This window comes from Cavia porcellus, unplaced genomic scaffold, assembly GCF_034190915.1.
Source record: "Cavia porcellus strain 051 isolate PalLab524CR breed Dunkin Hartley unplaced genomic scaffold, mCavPor4.1 scaffold_13, whole genome shotgun sequence".
Taxonomy (NCBI): Eukaryota; Metazoa; Chordata; class Mammalia; order Rodentia; family Caviidae; genus Cavia; species Cavia porcellus.
Genome location: NW_026947496.1, coordinates 6,798,664 through 6,814,841, shown reverse-complemented (window position 1 = coordinate 6,814,841; position 16,178 = coordinate 6,798,664). Strand labels below are relative to the sequence as shown.

General features: G+C 47.6%; 1 protein-coding gene across 4 annotated transcripts in view; it reads left to right on the top strand.

Moving 5' to 3' along the window:
- The window catches only part of Exoc2 (exocyst complex component 2), a 143,159-nt gene that overhangs the window by 71,246 nt on the left and 55,735 nt on the right, over positions 1–16,178 (top strand). For 3 of the 4 annotated variants that reach the window (XR_001199723.3, XM_003463219.5, XM_063259784.1), the window contains exons 12-17: positions 1,014–1,139; positions 5,161–5,285; positions 10,913–10,978; positions 11,172–11,329; positions 11,637–11,758; positions 12,825–12,886. Coding sequence is in view for 3 of the 4 variants with exons in the window: in XM_003463219.5 (XP_003463267.1) it covers positions 1,014–1,139; positions 5,161–5,285; positions 10,913–10,978; positions 11,172–11,329; positions 11,637–11,758; positions 12,825–12,886 (659 nt within the window). In the remaining variant the exon portion in view is untranslated. The remainder of the gene's footprint in view (positions 1–1,013; positions 1,140–5,160; positions 5,286–10,912; positions 10,979–11,171; positions 11,330–11,636; positions 11,759–12,824; positions 12,887–16,178) is intronic. The other variant, XM_063259785.1, reaches the window with a different exon arrangement.

Here is a 16,178-nt window from a genome sequence, read left to right as displayed (position 1 = left end):
TCAGAGGAGGGAGAGTAGCTCCTGGATTGCCAGGCGGGATCCCCAGGGGGCAGCCTCGGAGGCCTGTGTCAGGAATAGTGTGTGTAGCGGAGTCACAGTGTTGGTGCAGCACAGGAGAGGTGACAGTCAGCATTGGCTCAGCCGCTGTCTGTCCAGCAGCGGCACCCGGCAAGATCAGAGGGTGAAAGGATGTGCTTAATACATACTTATTAATCCAGGAGGAGATTTCTAGACATGCACACTCTGGTCTTGGGAATGCTGACAGGGTGAGGTGAGAAGGATCCAGGCAGGCCAGGCAGAGGGCATCAGCAACAGAGATGGAGAAAGAACTTCCCCTGCCTAAAGAAAGAACCATGCAATTTGGGAACCTAATGTGAATTGTGGCATTGAGGGGAGGTGACAGAGATTGCTGCTGGTGCAAACTTGCGAGTCTGCTCCAAGAAAAGAAACAGCCAGCTGTGGTTTGCATGTCTGTAATCACCTCAGCATTCTAGGAGGCTGAAGCAGGAGGGTTGCAAGTGCAAGGCCAGTCCAGGCAACCTAGCAGCTTAGAGAGACCCCGTCTCCAAATAAAACATGACGAGGGCTAGGGGTGTAACTCAGTGTGAAGGCCTGGAATTCACTCCTCAGTACTAGAAAAGGGGAAGGAAGAGGACGGGGGAAGATACGGGAGCACGATAGAGGGAGAGCGCGATCTCAAACATCCATGATTCCCAAGTTCCAGGAGTTGTTTTGCAAAACGTGGTTTCTCCCAATTTTCATTGCAGCAAATCTGCCCCTGTTTTTGCTGCACATGTCCTGAATCCCTGCCAGGTCCCCACAGGCTTTGTTAGAACTCTCTATGGACTCAGAGCCAGGTGTTGCATTGTCCCAGTGTGCCACCGCAATGGAAGGTCTTCAGAGAAGATCCCTTCCGTTCCTCTTATTAGATGCCTTATCTAAAAGAGCAGAGGGATTGCACACGAAACAGCCTCCCGAAACTCAGAGTGATGGGAGCCCTGCCTCTCTTCCAGGAAACCCCAGCCTGCACAGCCCCATGCTGGACCTGGAGAGTGACCCTCGCTCCTCCGTGCTGGGCCACCTCAGCCAGACGGCGTCTCTGAAGAGGGGCGGCAGCTTTCACTCTGGCCGTGAGGACGGTGAGTACCTACCGCTGCCCCCAAGTGCGCACTGCCCCCCAAGTGCGCACTGCCGAGCCTTGTACTCTGAGCCTTTTAGGAAGCCGACTCTCAGCTATTGCCCTCTCTTGTGCTTGCTAACTACCCAGCAGTTAAACTTCACTGAAGTCCTGTTACCTTTTACATTAAAAAAATACCCTTTGATGAGCTTTAACACTGGCTTGAAAAGAAGGCTCAGTCATTATTAACCACAAAAATAACTGCTAGTCATATTTCCTTAGATACAATGGCTCAAACTGTGACTGTGTTGCGTTTCTTAAATTGCTGCAGTGAGTGTTTGTTATCTCCTTACCTGTGTGTGAGCTAAAAATGTATTGCTTGTAATTCAGTCACCTACCTAGTCAGAGGCCATCGATCATTGGCTCTTTACGATCTTGTACCACTTATAGGAAATCCAAGCAGAGTAATATAAATAGCTTTCCTTGTATTTAAAGTTTAAAGTCATGCAAGTATTGGGGGGCTTTTCCTGTCTCATTAATGAATATGACCATCCACTGTGAGAGCATCTCCACCATCATGCACTCACACTGAAAACATCGAGCCCTCCTGTCACTGTGGTGACGGTGGCAGGCACAGCCTGCTGTGTCACTCCATCTCAGCCCATGGAGCGTCCCTGTGACCACCGGTGGCAGAAGAGAGCCCTGTGCCTCTTTGCGCTTGGTGCTGAGTCCAGTGTGGAGGGTCTCAGGCTCTGGGGAGCAGCTTCTCTGTATTTTAAAACACATTACCTTCCCCTGGATAGTAGGACATCTACCCACCTCCGAAAGTAGTTGTAACAAAATGCCGAGATCCATCAGAAACTACCATTAAGGCTGCTGGCAATAATGTACATCATTTTGAACAGTTCTAGTTTATCCTGTGAATTGCCAAGCATCTTGGATCTCTTTATCAAATTTTGGAAGCATTTATTAAATTTGTGAAAATTTCATCCCTTATTTTCTCAAATATTTTTCTGTTCCACTGCTTGTCTGGGGCTGCTGTTCCGTATGTGTCAGCCCAGTGGGTCATTCTGTTTAGGTCTTAGTTATTTTTCTCATTGCTGAGGCAAAACATCTGATACCCAAAATTAAAAGGAGAACAGGTTTACTTAGCTCGCAGTTTCAATCCATAGTCAGCTGACTCCGAGGCAGGGTAGCTCATGGCAGAAGGGAACAGTTTATGGTGGTGAAAGACAGCGGAAGTAAAGAGAGAAGCAAGCCTCTTCCTGACCCTTTTTGGTTGCAGGCTCCCCGTCCTCGGGCAGGTGTAGCACTCCCACCCTTAATCCCTGCATTGGACCATGAATCAGTCGCAAACCTTAGATTAAGCTGCCTCGAGAAGCCTTCCCCCATGGGCTGCATGAGGCTTTGGGGGACATCCTGACACAAACCGTAACAGTGTATTTCTAAGACTTCCTTCTTCCTTTTCCCCTCCCGCTTTTTTCACTCATGCCTCATTGTTGGTGCAGTCAAATGCTACACCTTCAGTTTTTCTGATCTTTATTCGTATGTAAGCTAAACTTGTCAGGTACTGTTTGCTTGGGTTTTTATTTGCTTCAGTGCTGGGGATTGAACTAAGCACGCACCCCCCATCCCTGAGCTAGACCTCAGCTGTGTCTCGTGCTCCAGTGCTGTCAGTGAGTGCTGATCCTGTCACTGGCGCTGTTTCCGTGGCTGTGGCCTGAGTCACAGGCAGGTTTCTGCTGTGGTTACACTTCCTTGCTTTTGGGCACATGTGATCATTAGTGTTTCTCACACACTGTGAGTGTTCAGTGCTGAGCACCTGGGTTTTGCTGTCTTCCTTTAAAGAGTGCTAGCTTTGTTTCAGCAAGCAGGTGGTTTAGGAGAGCTGTGCTCAGCTTTGTTAGAGCAGGATCGAGAAAGGCTGTGTTCTGGTAACCTTGCATGTGTCAAGGCGTGGTCCTTGGGTCTCTAACGAGTGGCCTAGATCCTCAACAAAGATCTGCTCCCTGCAAGCTGTGTGACCTGTGGGAATCTCCGAGCTTACAGCTTCCGGATGGCCTTGGCCTGGCGTGGCTGTGTTACTCCACATATGCACAGTGTTGTCCTTCTCAGAGATTCTCAGAGGCCGCTGTGCAGAGTGCTGGAGCGTTTTTCTGTCTCCGTAGCATCTTCTTTTCCTGAACTCCTGACTCTGCGCGTCCCGGCGTCCAGCCTCTCCCTACTTCCATCTCCATCTTTCCAGCTCAGAAAGGGCCCTCGGCTCAATATCGGTCCCTTCTCCTCTTCCTCTGACGTCCAGGCTCTGCAGGCAGAAAGCTTGGGTGGTTGCTGGCCCTTTCCTCTGGTCACAGATTGTGCTGTCTGCTGCCAGTGCTGAAGATGCTTATGGCATAAGGGTTCTTTTGTTCTGTTTCCCCTCCAGTTTCTAGTCCTCTGTGCCTGGTGGTTAAGTCTTCTGCATGTTATGCCAGCAGGGCAAGAAGTAGAAGCCAGATCAGTTGTAGTCTCCCCAAAGTCATTGCTTGATTGGAATGTTGTGAAGGATTGATCCAGTGAGCCCCAGCTGTGCACAAAGCTGAGTGGGCTCACTCTCAACTTTGTGATCAAAGCAGAATCCATGGGTGAACATAGTTGGTGACATTTTCCTCGGGATAGGAAGACATTTCTTCCATGTCCTCTTGGTTCCATTATTCTGAGGAAGTTACTCTGAATGCTGTTCTATCAGTGATACATCACGTGGCCTTTAACTAGGATGGATTTGTTCAGTGAGAAACAAATCCAAATTTATTAATTGTAATGATTCAGATTGGAGTAGTAGGCTTAGGAGCAGTGGGGGAGACGCCGTTGCATGGTTTGTACATTAAAAAGGATTTGCAGGTAATAAAGAAAATCAAATCTAACAGGTATAAGAAGGGTGGCCCACAGGAACCCTGCTGTTTTCCAAAACTTCGATGTTGAACACCAGCATGTTAAATGCTCACAGTGCTTCCAGCAGTGTATGATTCTCTGGCAGCGCTAACTTAACATTCCCGCTGTGGTGAAACCCTAGGAAATAACCACAACAGGTTTCAGCTGAAGAGACCTTTGGGAATTGATTTATTGTGTTGTCATTTATAATTATTTAAATGATTTCTCTGTCATATGATTATTTCATTTAAATGCTTATTAGTGGAGTTAACAAGAAAGAAGCTTATTTTACTTTCTGATTATTTTATGGTTTTTAAAAATGAAAATTTTTAAGTTTGTGAAAAAACAGTATTTCTTCCCCATTTCTCGGAGGTGGCTACAGAATGATCTTCATGAAATGTACCTTGTGAGACCTATTTGTCATTGATGTGCATATAGAATGTGTAGAATATATGGGGGTGGGCGAATGTATGTGCAGGGATTAAATATACATGGGAATATGTGCACAGGTAGAGTGTGTGTGTACAGTATAGCATACATAGGTGGGAGGAGTGTACATGCACAGGTAGAGTGTGTGTGCACAGTATAGTGTACATGGGTGGGAGGAATGTACATGCACAGGTAGAGTGTGTGTGCACAGTATAGTGTACAAGGGTGGGAGGAGTGTACATGCACAGGTAGAGTGTGTGTGCACAGTATAGTGTACAGGGGTGGGAGGAGTGTACATGCACAGGTAGAGTGTGATACCTTTCTTTTTGAACTCAGTTCTTTCCATGATGCTAGTTGCAAATCTAGTTGGATAAAAATAAAATCAAATTTAGCCATTGGATTCAGTGTTGTTGTTTCAAAGAAATTTGATTTAGTTCTCATTGAATTTAGTTTGTGACCAGAAGAAGCATGGAGAGAATTGAGTTTGTGAGCTGAGCTCCCACTGTATATGTGTGGGAAGCGTGTCTACATAGGTGGATGGGAAGAGTATATACACACGGGAGTGTATTTGCGTAGATAGAGGGTAAAGCCTGAGGAGAACGTACACATATACATTTATAGGCAATGAGCCAGGCCACAAGAACTTAGGTTTTTATTTTTGATTCAAAAATGTATTCTTAATGATTTATTCTTTGCTCCCTTAGCATGGAGATACAAAACTCCCCACAGGGTGGCATTTGTTGAAAAATTGACCAAGCTTGTTTTAAGCCAGCTGCCGAATTTCTGGAAACTCTGGATTTCCTATGTCAATGGAAGCCTTTTCAGCGAGGTATGTGTACACACGTTTAACTAGGTGGAGCCACATACTGCCTTTCTGGTCCTAAAAATCTTAGATTTTAAGTTGATTTTTAAAACCTCAGGCCTAGCCCCTCTCACCATTTTCGTGTGTGTGAAGATGAGTTTAAGGCACATGAATCCCTCATTCCTAGTAGCTATATGATGCTGAGCAAGTGTCCTTGTTCAGTGTCCTCTCCTGTGGAAAGTAAGCAGCGTAAGGGTGTTTGCTCCAGAGGTGCCCAGAAGCCATGCATCAGGCCAGCACTAAAGAGAGGGAGAGTGAAGCACTGTCAGGGGTTCAGCAGCAAGCACAGTGCAGTTGGGCCAAATCGCAAATGAAATTTTCCTTCAGGAGACTATGAATACATGATGAAGTAAGAGAAGATCGCAGAGAGCGTTTGCCCAGGTCGGAAGTCTCCGTGGAGACGTGGAATTCCTTAGTGGGCCATGAAATCCAGCGCACTGTCTCGGCCTCCAGAGGCCTTTGCGTTTTCATGAGCTGCACACAAACTCTGTGCGTTCCCTGTGGTGCACACGTCCCTGGCGTGTTCTGCTTTATAGGGGCATCCAAGCACTCCACATCCAGTGGAAGGCCTGAGGGAGCTACCTGGTCCCAGGCTGGCAGGGTGATGGCAAGGTGATGGCAGGGTGGTGGTTGCAGGGTACCACGGTGCTGCAGGATGCGGCCCACAGGCCCTGTGTGCCCCCACGTCCTCCTCTCAGGGCGTAGAGCTGCCCTGCTGGTCAGGGAGCATCAGTCATCAGTGGTGTACAGCTGTAAGGGGTTGGTTTGCATGCATCCCGCACGGAGACAGACGCGCCTCTCTGGTCTCCCATTGCGCACTCCGTAGTCTCCGAGCCCCTCCCTCTGCTGCTCCTGGTCCCACTCGAAGGATGGAGAAGACGCCGCTGTCCCTTGTCTGCTTGCCCAGGGAAGGTGGGGATCTTCCTGATGACAGAGACGACTTCCTGCTCCTTGTGGCCCTGGCAGCGCCGGTAGTGGACACTGACTGAGACTGGGCTTGCTGTTTTGTGTGAAGACGTGGTCTTCACTCTGTGAGACCCCAGCCCTTTCAGGGCAAGGAGTGAGGCATCGGGGTGCTACAGGGCCTGCTGAGGCTCCTTTCCCATGCACACGCATCCATGGTGATAGGAAAGATGTAGACTCGTGCCCTGCAGGGGCCCCACTCTGTGTGTGCTTCTCTTCTGTGCGACTCCCTGCTGGGGAGCATGTGGTGACATGCAGGGCTGGGAGCAGGCTTGGGGCTCCTCTCCAGCCGCCCTGGGGGGATGGCATCCTCCCAGCCAGAACAGCATCCTGGGCCACAGTTCCCGCTCCACATGCGCCACACATGTGTCCCATCACCAGGGCAGTGCGCGTGGGGTCCAGCATCTGCCCTGTGCCCTCAGGCAAATGGTGCCCTAGGCTTCCTCCCGGCGCTGGTGTGGGCCTTGGTGTGGGGGCTCAGTGTGCGTGGCTTGCTGTCCCAGGCCTTCGTGTCTCTGGGCCTCCCTCCTTCGGAAGTGCAGGCTGGGGGTGCTGGGCATTAGCAGAAGTGCAGTGCTGGTGGGTGAAGGAGTTTGCTCTTGTAGAATATGATTGATTCCAGGGCTCAGGCTGTGGCTTAGTGGAGTAGCATTTGCCTAGCATGCTTGGGGGCTGAGAACTGGGGGGAAAGGGGGCTGGTTGCCAGTATTTGAAATCTTATTTGCCTGTCACATCATAGGTGTTTAGGGAACAAAGTTTAATAGAAAAATAATCAGCTGATATCATGGCAGCCCCTTGGGAATTTAAGCTCTGTCAGCTGATGTTGCAGCTTCCCTTTGGATCACTTCCTGTGGGGGATCACCCCAGGCGGAGAGCAGTTGCTTTGAGTCCTTTCAAAGTCATACAATTCCTAGATTTTGATCTGGGATATATTAGTGAGAAGGGAATGCGTTTTCCTTCCTTCTAGGTTATACCTATTTATGTTAAAAATATATAAATGAAACATTTGATTGTAAATGAAAAGTCAATGACCTACTTTAGGTCTCATGGACAGCAATGCTGTTAAAGTGAGAAAAAAACCAGTTTTAATTATTCTACTGAGGTGCACCCGCCTGTGCTATTTCTACCAATTTATTGTAATCTTTTCTTCCAAGTTTATGGTAGTAATTAAGTATAATTCACGGAGTGGATTTAGGCATGCTTTCAGGTTACCCCCTGTTGAAATGCACAAAAGACGCTGGAGGGAAGGAAGTAGCAGAGCAGGGTTGAAAGTGTGCCTCTCATTGCAAGCCTTTAAGTAAAACCCAGAAACATAATTAAATTAATACTGGGCAGCTCTAGGCTTTTTGATAGTTGCTATTTAATTTCATACAAAAGAACTTTCAATAAACACAATGTACATGAAGTTTCTTCTGATAGAATCATCTTGTATTATTAACTATCTGTCCGTTAAAGAAGTAAATGAAGTTTCCAGCAGTTTAAAAAATAGTCAGTTCTTTAAACCAGCAAGGACCATGTGAAGTAACCTGTGAATCAAAACAGTGAAATCTAACCGTTGGTTTTACCACAAAGGAGTTTTGGTCTGTGTGTGCAGGAAAGAGTTAAGGTTTTTAGTTAACGAAATAGTTAATAATAAAGATCTCCCTTTCAGATATGTTGTAAATATTAGTGCCTTTTTGAATAAAAATCTTTAAACATCCAAATAACAGTTAAACATTAGAAATGAACATTTTAAAAAGTTGCATGCCTCATGTAAATCTTGAGGTACCACCGACTGGGAAATCGTAGGGCAGACCTTAGGTAATTTTTTCGTGTTGGTGGTGTTTACCTCTTCATCCACTTAAACTGGTCAGTAACTAGTTTTTTATTAGCAAGTGTGGGGAGCACACCTTGTACCTCACTTGTCTCCCCTCTGCTTTGCCCCTATGGAAACAGATGCCTGAATTTTATAAATGTACTGTCCAGTAGGTGTCATCATACATTCACAAGCAGCCTGCTCTGTAGACAAAAGGGTTCTGGCAAAACATAGCCTTAAGTTTTAAAACAGACACAAGAGCACATGTGCACACACATGCATGCACATCCACACACACGCACATGCAGTGTCCAGATAATGTGCTTTGGAGGATGGAGTAGAGAAGACAGCCTGTCACAGGCCAGACACCAGTGTGGCGCCTCCTGACAACACATCAGCAGTTTTTTTTCCCGAGCAGACATGCAGGGGTCAGCTGTTTCTGTGGCAGATACCTGTGCTAGGGGAGCCAGTGTACAGAACTTGGCCCGTGCAGCCACAGAACCTGCCGATTCCCAGTCAGTGAGTCAGCAGGCTGAGAGGCCTGAGACCTACTGGTGTAAGTTCCCGCCTGATGCTGGCAAGCTCAGGATGCTTGACGAGAAGAAGGTCTGTGCAGCCACAAAGGCAGATGGAGGTAAACCGAGCCGAGCGTGCTGCTCACGGTGCCCAGACCAGAAGAGTTTCTTTCAGCCAGGAAGGAGTGCAGCCTTTTGTTCTGCTCTGGTCCTCAGTGGACGGGGGAGTCCATCGCAGTGGCAGCGCCTTCTGATTTAAGTGTGCGTCTCTTTAGAAGCCCCTCACATGTGCACCCAGGATAATGTTTGACCAAATGTCTGGGTGGCCTGTGGCCTTGTCACCTTGACACGTGAAAATAAACATATCAAAGTCTCTGAAGCATTAGCAGTTCTGGTTCCAGTGCCCTGGGTGCCCCTGGCAATCCCGTGGGTGCTGGGTAGCCCGGCAGCACCCATTCCCCACCCAGTGATTCCCAGCCTCCTTGTAAATACTAGAGTCTCTGCTCTTCTTCAAGTTAGATCTCAAGGGAGTTGACTGTGGTGGGTATCATGGGCAGGGCTCCTTTTAAGGACTTGAGACGTTTCTAAAACACCCCGGAATTCAGGGAAGTCAGCTTTGTGAAATGTGTTCTGGAAGGTCCTGGAGAACCTAAGCCTGGAGACTGTCCGTGGAGTACCCCGAAAGCCCTGTGCGCCGGCTCCCAATTCTCTCTTTCATACTCTCACACATGCAGATGTCATACACAGCGTACAGATAAGTGTGGGCTTGTCCATGGCATGCACATTGTAAACACACATATGTACACACACACTTGCATGTTTGTGTGTAGTACATTACGTACCACACACATGTATGCATAGGTATGCTTACTGGGCATGCATAAATATGCTCTAAAACACAGATATCATCGGGAAAAGAATCGGAGAAAATACAGTAAGTTTGGTGTTTGCCTTCCTAGAGACAAAACCAAAGTAGACTTTTAAAGGCATCCTGAATTCGGAGACAGCTCTGAAAGGAACAGGCAGGGCCCTACAGTAAGACATATCCTCAGAGACAGGAGAGACAGAGGGCTCTATGGGCTGAGAATTCAGCTGCCACCTGGCACCGGAGAAGGAAGTAGCTACATCGGGAGCACACACAAAGACAGAAAACCAACCACAACTCCCAGCTTACACATTGTGTGTGTTTACAGATGGGCCCATGGGTATGTGCACACTAAACACTTGTATTTTAAAGTTAATGTGAAGTCATCTCATTATCATTTATAATGTGACTAGTCTTAAATTAAAAGTTTGTGACACTTTTTAACTTTATAATATGTGAGGGTTTTAATTTTTTTTTTTTTTCTTCTTGAGACAGGGTCTCACTGTAGTGCAGGCTAGCTTTGAACTCACTGTGCACTCAGGGCGGCCTTGGACTCATGGCAATCCTCCTGCCTCAGCCTACTAAGTGCTGGGACTACAGGCATGCGCCACTGCTCCTGGCCAGGGTTTTAGTTTTAAGGAGTAACTTTTGCATTACATCAGTGAAGTGTCAAACTTGCACATAGTGTGTATAATCTTGTTATCACTTCTTTATTAGCTTCCTAGGTTTCACCTTCTGTGGTATTTTGTGTAAGAACATTACTTGTTTCTGAAAGTTAACTGAAATCCAGTTGAATAGATTTCTCTTTTAATTAGTGTAGTATTCTACAAATTAGAGTAAAAAGAACATGAGCTATGTTTATAAACAAAATATTTATTTATACAGTGTATTCTGTCTTAAATTATTTGTGAGACCCCTAAAAGAAGAGCAGTGATTTATAATTTTAAGTAATAAAGTGACATCTCTAATGCTTCTACGTATTTACCCAGGGTATGTGTGGGTCCTGTAGGATTACTGCACCTTACTCAGAGCTCACCGTTGGTTCTGTCCTGGTCACAGGAGGGGATCTGAATGCTAGGAGCGAGAGGTGTCGTGCTATATCCACGTGGGTTGCTGATGGAAGTGGCCTGTGTGGAAGTGGTAGAAGTGGTAGTTCCAACTTAATGCTTACGCTTCCAAGCTTAAAGGAATCCTGTTGAGGAGTTTTAGAAAGATAAGTGACTGGTTGTTTAGCCTGACTTCTTTTTTAGGCAGAGACCAGACTTACCTGATTCTTTTCCCTGTTAAGAAGGATTTGCTAATTAATCTATAGTCCAAAACTTCAATTATTTCTTAGTACTCCATTTACTCAAGTTATATTTCATGTTCTCACAGCAACTGCTGATGCATTTTTCTTTTTACTGAATTACTTCTGGAAGACAGCTAATACGTTTTACTTTGTTTTTGAATTTTTCAGACTGCCGAAAAATTGGGGCAGGTTGAAAGATCAAAGAATGTAAGACAGAGACAAAGTGATTTCAAGGTGAGTGAGGGTGAGAGTGCCGAGGCCCCCCAGTGGGCGGTCCATCTTGAGTGAGGAGAGGAAGGGCGAGGAGAGGAGGGGAGGGGAGGGCGACGAGGGGAAGGGAGGTGAGAGGAGAGAAGGGCAGAGCAGGCCTTCCCTTCGTGGCCCTGTTCCATGGCTCTGAGAGCGCGTGCCATGTGTCATTTTGCAGAAGATGATTCAGGAGGTTATGCAGGCCCTGGTGAAGCTGGTGCGCGGTGCCCTGCTGCCCCTCAGCCTGCGGGAGGTGGAGGCCCGGCAGTACGGGGGCTGGGAGGTCAGGGCCGAGCTCTCTGGCCAGTGGCTTACACATGTCATCCAGACCCTCCGGTGAGTCCTCAGGGGGACGTCGCTCCTTTGGCTTGGGATGGGGTGGGACAGAATGTTTAACCCAGGCCAGAAGAAGCGTTCCTCTCCCGCTCTGCCTGTGGCCTCCACTGTTCTCATGCATTACTGGCGACATGGCTGTTGTGCCTCCTGGTGCCATGTGTGCAGCTTCTCCCTGCTGCTCTTGGTGTCACCTCACAGCCGCCATCCCTGCTTGCCGCGGTCTCCTATGCCCTGTTCTCCCCTCCCACTCTGGACTTCAAGCAGTGGGTCCGCCCTACTCACTCTGCGTCTTGGGCTTGCATTCCAGGCTTACTTATGAGTCTCTGACTGCCCTGGAGATCCCGAATGACATGCTGCAGGCCGTCCAGGACCTCGTTCTGGACCTCCGCGTCCGCTGCGTGATGGTCACCTTACAGCACACGGCAGAAGGTGGGTACAGAGTCCCCACGCCGTGGCCTGCGTGGTGTTCGCTGAGTGTGCCACCTTTCTGGCATCCAAATCCTTGAAAATGAGAGAAAACAGCTCCTCTGGAAATTCAAGGTCTTAGTTCCTTTTAGTTCTGGCTAGTCCACAGGTTTTTTTGATACTGTTTTTTAGCATCTTCCAGAAGATGATGAGCTGAGATGCAAGGCAATGCAGAAATTAAGATGGATATACTTGAAAATATTTAAAAATACAAGCATAGAATACAAAATGTGTATAAATTGTGGGCCCATTTTTAAAGTGTGTATATTTAAAGAATCCTAATTTAGAAAGATTGTTATAAAATTAGAAGAAAGGCCAATAACAGTGGTTCTCTGGATACTAGAAATTATAGATGTTTCTTATTTTCTTAATGCTTTTTAAACTTTTCAGGAATTCCTACCTGAATCATAAGATGCAATTAGGATTACATTGATAAATGAGCCTGTTGAGTATTAAATATTTCCAAAGACAGTGAAGATCACTGTTAGGAATGGTGCGCACTACTGCTGCCTGCCTCCAGGCTTTTTGCCGAGGGGCTGTGTGGCTGCTGGGTGCTGGGAAGGGGCAGGTCCTGAGGAGCGCTCAGCCCCACGGTGCAGTGCTCTGGGCAGTGGCCTCCTTCCACCGCCTGGAGGTCACCTTGGCACAGGCAGGACACTGTTGGAGCGTTTAAACAGGATGCAAGGCATTACTCAGACATGTTAGGGCAAGGTACTATAGGGCTGATTTTGTGTATGTCTAGCATTATAAACAGCCCTGAATAAGTACTGTCGTCTCAAGTTGTCATTAGGCCTAGGCTACAATTCTCAAATTGGACAATGCAGTAAAAAAATATTATTTACATTAACATTTTATTAGAAAAATTCAGTGACTGATACATATTTAAATCCTCAAGTGGACTAAAATTATATTCTATTCCTACTTTCACCAAATTTTTATAAACATATAAAATAAGAACTTACAGATTTTTATCTATAAAGTACAGCGAGATAATTGTAATAAAAAGTACTCATGTTTGTTTTCCTTGTAGAGATAAAACGGTTGGCTGAAAAGGAGGACTGGATTGTGGATAGTGAAGGGCTGACCTCCCTGGTGAGTGCCATTCTTTTTGTTCGCACTAGTGTCCCCGTGCCTGGAGCCCAGGGCTTGTGATGAGTAAGGGGTGTCGGCTCTGTGCACTGGAACCTGTACGTGGTTTCTGTGAGTTACAAAAGAAGCTTCTTGAAGTTTCTCTTCTCGGTCATTTTTGTTTCATCAGAAGTATTTAACAATGAATGAAAACAGTGGGTTTCTTTTAGTGGGACCTATGTTTACATTGCTTTTAAAAACTCAATTATGCTTAATTCCATGGGCTCAGCAACCTGAAATTCTGAGCAAGCCGTGTGGAAGGGAAGCTAAAACATCTGTGGAAACAGCCCCAGGCCAGAGGGCAGCTATATCCATGCCCCTTCCTGCCTTTCAGCCCTCATGGATTTTGCTATTTTCACTTCTAACCCAGGAGCCCCTTGCCATCCTGGGGTGTCAGTGTGGTGAGATTGGCCACTGGCTGCACAGGAAGGGGTTCCCCTTTCCTGCTCACTGGCCTGACAGGCCGCTCCCTGTCTTCTCGGGACCCTGTACTGGCCACCTGAGACTGCCCATCTGCCAGGCACTGGGCGCAGTGCTGACCTCTGTCCTAACAAGGAGGTGCAGAACCTGTCTCTGTGTCCACATCCTTGGCTGCAGAGGCAAGGGTTCAGCTCTCACTGGAGGAGGTGATGATTCCAGGTTCTGCTTGTTCTGCTTGTTTCTGGGGAGAGAACTTCTAGTTTCAGCCTGGATGAGGAAGGAAGACTAAAATGCTTTGGTCACCCAGTCTTGCAGACAGGGATGAGCTGGGCTGTTGAGTGGCGAAACTCTCCCTTGCTGTTCTTACTCTCTTCAGGCTTCTGTACTTCTTCCTGGGTGCTGGTTCTCTTCTGCCCAACTTCAAGGCTCTTCTTACTTACTGTCCATGTATACAAGTGTAAGCTACTTCAAGTGGTAATGCACGGTAGAAAAAATGTTTTGCAAATTAAATTATGCCTTAAATGTGTTAAGAAAGCTTATTAGTATTAACAAATCTATTAATGTATTTTAAAACATTTTTTTAAAAGTTTGATTGGTTTGGCTTATTCTGTTAGTCACAGTTATTGGTATTATATAAGAACCCTGCCAGAGCTGATATGTCCTCCTTTTAGGTCTTTATAGAAAGGTTCGAGGCACCCGGAAGGGCAGCCGCTTGAAATGCTCGCAAAAATGGCATGTAAAATATCTCAACTTCTTATGTGGATTACATGTTGAAATTTTAAAATTTGAATATATTGCATTCAGTAATTGCATTAAAGTTACCTTCTTACTTTCTAATGCAGTTTGCTGGAAGATCTGAAGTCACATTGGTGGCTGTGTACGTGGCTGGGTTACACCCCTGCGGGCAGTGCTGACTGCAGGAGAACATGCCACACTTGCCAAGGGTCAGGGCCTGTCCCCAGCAGCCTGTGCCGCCGGTCCCATGCCCCATATGGTCAGCAGAGCAGGGCACCTCCTGCCCAGGCTGTGGGTTAGGATTAATGGGATATTGTGGATTTACAGTGCTTTGTAAACTGCAAATCTTTGGACAGCCTTACAGGACCTTCATTTGTTAATACTCACAACAGGCATAGCCCATGACAAGTTAAGGTTCTCTAGTTCCTAACCGCGTTCTCAAAGCTCTTCCGTATGCTTCTGTTGTGATTGTCAAAGTGAGTGGAAAGCCAGTGGGAAGGGATGCTCCGCTCACCCCACGGGGGACGTGGCCCAGATGAGAGTCGTGAGCAGATCGCACGTTAGTCGCCGTGAGCGCCGCTGTCAGACAGCTGCTGCAGTGGGGCTTTTGACGTGTTCAGTGTGAGAACCCAGTCTCTGTGGCCAGGGTTTTGCATTTCATTAAAACTAAAAACGCTGGATACAAGCTCAGTAGCAGGGCATAAAATAGGTCCAGGCCTTCAGTCCCTTTTCAGGGCGCACACGGTGGCCACATCCCAGCACTGTGGGCTTTGCCGCTGTGAAGGCAGCCCGGGTGGTCACACAGAAGCTTCTAGCACAGAAGGTCAGACTGACCACCGTAGTGCAGGTGTAACAAGAGTAAGCAGGTTCCCATTACATGCGCCACATGCAGGCTCCACAAGTGCATGCAGGGAAGGGAGGACGTGCTGGAGCCTGCAGTGCGCAGTGAGTGGCCGCCAATTCCCATTGGGAGCCAGGCAGGACGCGCTCGGGTTGAGTGTCACCCACAAAAGCCACTGACTCAGGGCTTCAGTAGTGTTCACTCAGTTCTGCTGGCTGCTCTTGCCACCTCTCTTAAGAGAACAGGTGAATCAACGCTTGGCCACAGCCTGGATCCCAGCTTTGAGTAATTCCACCCAAGAGTGTAAGGCTCTGAGCTGCCTGGGGCTCAGCGGGCAGTGGCCTCCGATGCCCATTTCCTGGCGTTCCCACAGCGCCAGTCCAGCGAGCTCGCTGCTTTCCCGTCGCTGGGACAGGGAACCCTTCCTTGTGGGGTCCCTGAACCATGGTCTCTGGTTAGAACTGTGTTGCTTTCTTCCTAAACAGATCATTTGAAAGCATCCTGTTTTCTTCTCAGGTCAGATATGACCTCTGCTTTTTTTCATTTTGGACAGTTCTGAGAATTTCTTGTTTAAGAAGTACTGGAATGATCTGTGATAACTTCTCACAATTAGCCAGGCTGGATGATTCACTGTCAGTGTGGAGCTAGTACCATCTCCTGGCTTTCAGAGCAAAGAAAAAGTTTTGAGACTGTTACTTGTTCCCAGTTTAACTGAAACTGCTCCCTGAGCTGTCGGGATTCCCATCCACTTGCCTGCTGATGGAGGTGTGGGCGCTGAGGCAGCCTAGCTCGATCTCAGCCAGAGGTGTCTAAGTGCCTGTGCGGGGTGCACGCAGGCTGCACCTGCCGTGGAGGCGCTCGCGTGTACACTTGATATTATGACTCTTTCTGTTCTGATGTCTTTGTGTTTGGAGCACGGCACGGTAGGGAGGGCAGAGGAGAAGGCTGGCCGGCCGGCCCGCAGGCTGACTATGGAGGGGTCCAGCGCAGGCCTTGTGCGCACTGTGCAGTAACAAGCACGTTGCTCTGTCAGCGCTTCTGCGCAGTGAGGAACGCATCCCGCGTGCCCTGCCTCTCCTTGCCTATACTTCAACATGTAAATGTTCTCTGTGGTGCTTTCTGGTGGTTTCAGAGTGCAGCAATAAAAACACAGTGATGCTGAGGCAGTATTTTCACTTTCATTAACTCAAAGCTCCTCTCTAAAAAGTCAGCTTGTCTGTCCATCTGTGCCTATACCTGTGTTTGCCTGCATATCTAGAT